At 37.5% G+C, this 3,464-nt stretch overlaps 1 protein-coding gene across 1 annotated transcript; it reads right to left on the reverse strand.

The window, feature by feature from the left end:
* Positions 1-951: 951 nt before the first annotated feature.
* LOC107572988 (tripartite motif-containing protein 16-like) lies at positions 952-3,460 on the reverse strand (the record flags this gene model as incomplete). The annotated part of the gene is made up of 6 exons (XM_016259424.1): positions 952-1,481; positions 1,578-1,637; positions 2,061-2,202; positions 2,405-2,638; positions 2,753-2,848; positions 2,921-3,460. Coding segments are annotated over 6 exons (1,602 nt in total), but the record flags the coding sequence as incomplete, so codon positions are not given.
* Between the last annotated feature and the right edge of the window lie 4 nt (positions 3,461-3,464).

Here is a 3,464-nt window from a genome sequence, read left to right on the forward strand (position 1 = left end):
ATTTATTTTCATTACTTGTAACAATAGCCATTTTATTTGCTCTTTTTGTTGTGCTGCTACTGACACAAGACAGCAAATAAAATTGTCAAATAAAATCAACAACTATAAAACAAAGCAACTGTATAATTTATTCATGCCGCAATGCACTCTGGGAGTCAGTGAGTAGCTATACTAAGTCATGAGTAAACCTAAATGAAAGGATCATGTACTGTTCTTTTTTAGTTACTAGAACTCTCGTGTAAGTAAACTATACTAACTAAGCATCTGTCAGTACAACATACTATTGCTATTTCACTTTACTTAGTTTTTTCAAGGCAATCGGTTTGCATGCTTTTTTTAAGTAAGCTCAACTAATTAGATTTTACAGTGTAACCCTGAATTCCTTAAATATTCACTTCCATCTGCATGCGCGCAAAATTATTTAAAACAAGTCATTAAGTTTTTGTTTATTTATTTCCGAAGCATTTTCTGCTTCTGGGTTTAAAAAATGTCGTAGTTTTGAGGAAGTCGTGGCCTAAAGGTTAGAGAGTCGGACTCGTAACCCAAAAGGTTGTAAAACTAAGGTGAAATAAATCACCTTCTCGTTGAAATACCTATGTCATACCCATGTTATTATACAAATGTGTGTCCTCAAACCACATAAACATGCACACACACACACACTGCTTATCAGTATTTTAGTGAAAGAATGTAAAATGCTACAACAAAACTACTAAAATGTTAACTGCGATACATTTAACCACTATTGAATGAAAAAATAGGCTATGTAAAAAATAAAACATGCTAAAATTTTTTTTTTGTTTATCTATTAAAAACAATACAAGAGTGTTTACAACTTGCATTACAAATATAACTGCAATCACCTTTGTTAACCAGGTTAGGTGAGGATCGCACCAGACCAAGCATCTCACATGATGCTTAAACTTGTAATATGACTATTATTAATCAAATCTATGGAGATGACAGTTTCACTGTTGATCCCAAATATATCCTAAACCCAGGATAGAGTGGTTGAGTGAATGTGGTCTGGATTCTGTGGATGAGGGTCATTGTGTCAGAAACTTTGTAGAAGGACAGAGTTCCTGCACTGTGATCCACATACACTCCAATTTTACAGGAGCTAGAGACCACAGGGAGATCAGTCTTGATGCTATTGTGACAGAATGAGTAACAGGATTTAGAGCAGAACAATCTCCAGGACTGATCATTTAACCCAAATCCACACTCAAAACCACTCCCCTTCCTTCTGATGCTCTTATATGACACTGATATATATACCCCGGACATCCCATTCCACTCAATCTCCCAGTAACAGCGTCCACACACACTCTCTCTACACAACACCTGAAAAAAATCATGAAATCGGTCCGCATGAACAGGATACCGCTGGTCAGCCCCAATAAATGTAGCCACTCTGTTGCCTTCAGACAGACAGAGATACTTATGTGCAGTGTTCGGATCCAGTGTGAGCTGGTGGGAATCTGGGGGGGGACAGATTTACACCAGGAAACTTAAAAAATATAATAAAAATCTATCTGGAGGTTAATTGTCACAAGAAAGCGATTTGCGAGACTTACATTGCAAGAACTCGGCTCTGGTCCTAAATTCAGGGGTGGAAACAATCTCGACATATGTCACTAATGAAACCAAGAGACATTCACAATGTTAAAAATCTACACAAATTCCACTTTTATTTGTATTTTTTTATATATATTTTTTCCAGTTTCTTCTAGTAAGTATTTTATGACGAGTTAATCCATCTCAAGTGGTCCAATGGTTGCTTGACCATTTTTAATTTTGACTACCTCTATGTAATCAATATTGCAAAACCTCCATTTATATAAATTCATTGCGGGCCAAAACACAAAGACAGTCACTGTGGTTAAACCAAATTAAACCAAAAAAATAGACTGGGTATTTTGTAATCCAGTCACATAGAGGTAATCACTTGAAAAAACAAGGAACATCAACCAACTTTACCATTTTGGACCATTTGAGATGGAATGACCCTGATGCCTGACATATTTTTTTTTAAAGGTAATTAATCTCCAGTACTTTACCTTTACCAAATATACTCTCTATTGCTTCCTTACAGAGATCCTCAAGCATAGAGATAGATTTTCGCACATCATCATATGAAAAGAAAGAACTGATATTGATGTTTTCTGTAGATGCGGGAAGAACAGAGAGAGACTGGAAACTCTACAAAAACACATAAATGGATAGATCAAAATCAATAAAGTTTTCAAGTGGTCAAGCACATTTAGAATTTTTCAATATTTTCAGACTCAAAAACAAACATAGCGCAAATTGATTCAAGATGATGTAAAATCCTGTTGACCAGCAAAAATCTCCTTGTAATATTAATAACATCCTAAAATTATTATTTTTTTAAATCTGTTACCTGTAGGAAATGGATGTGGTTTTCTGTGTGTAAAAGCTGCTTCAGCTCACCATCTCTCCTCCTCAGATCATCAATCTCCTGCTTCAGTTGCTCTAAGAGTCCTTCAGCTCGCCTCACTTCAGCCTTTTCTCGATCTCTGATCATCTGTATCACCTCAGAGCGTCTTCTCTCAATGGAGTGGATCAGTTCAGTAAAGATCCTCTCACTGTCCTTCACTGCTGCCTGTGCGGAGCTCTGTTATGACACACATAGAGAATCATTCGGTTTAGTCTGTTAGCCACAGTGGGCTTCAGTGGGACTGCTCTTCTAACATCCAGCATTTATTTTTCTCCTTTGTTAATAACTCACCTTATGAGTATCCACAGCCTGTTTCAGCTTCTGAAGCTCCTTCTCTTTCTCCTGGATTCTCTGCTGAAACTTTCTTTGTATGTCCCATAATTGTTTCTGTCACAAAAACAGATAACATGCAGCTCCAACATCATAAACGTGCATTTTACTAACATTAGCTTTTCATACCTGTTTCTCAGTCCTCTCTGCTTCAGCCGAAACTGTGTGATGATTTTTATGTTCATCCATCGTGCACAAAAAACAAATACACTTTTGGTCAGTACAACAGTAAACCTCCAGCAGTCGGTCATGTTGAGAGCAGATCATCTCCTTGAGTCGTCCAGTGGCATTAATCAAACTGTGTTTCTTATCTTTAAAGAATCTGTCGTGTTGTTTAAGGTGGTTTTGACAGTAAGAGTTTAGACACATCAGACAAGACCTGACGGCTTTGTATTTTCTCCCTGTGCAGATGTCACACTCCACATCTCCAGGTCCAGCGTAACTGGAAGCAGGAAAAACTGTTTGGATTTTTGTTGTCTTCAGTTTCTCCACCGTTTCAGCCAGCATCACATTCTTATTTAAAGCAGGTCTTGGACTGAAGGTCTGTCTGCACTGAGGGCAGCTATAAACTCTCTTTTGATCATCCTGATTCCAGTATTCTGCAATACAGTTCATACAGTAGCTGTGTCCACAGGGGATTGTCACTGGATCCTTCAGTAGATCCAGACAGATC

The sequence above is a fragment of the Sinocyclocheilus grahami genome, unplaced genomic scaffold (assembly GCF_001515645.1).
Source record: "Sinocyclocheilus grahami isolate Dianchi unplaced genomic scaffold, SAMN03320097.WGS_v1.1 scaffold1844.1, whole genome shotgun sequence".
Lineage (NCBI taxonomy): Eukaryota > Metazoa > Chordata > Actinopteri > Cypriniformes > Cyprinidae > Sinocyclocheilus > Sinocyclocheilus grahami.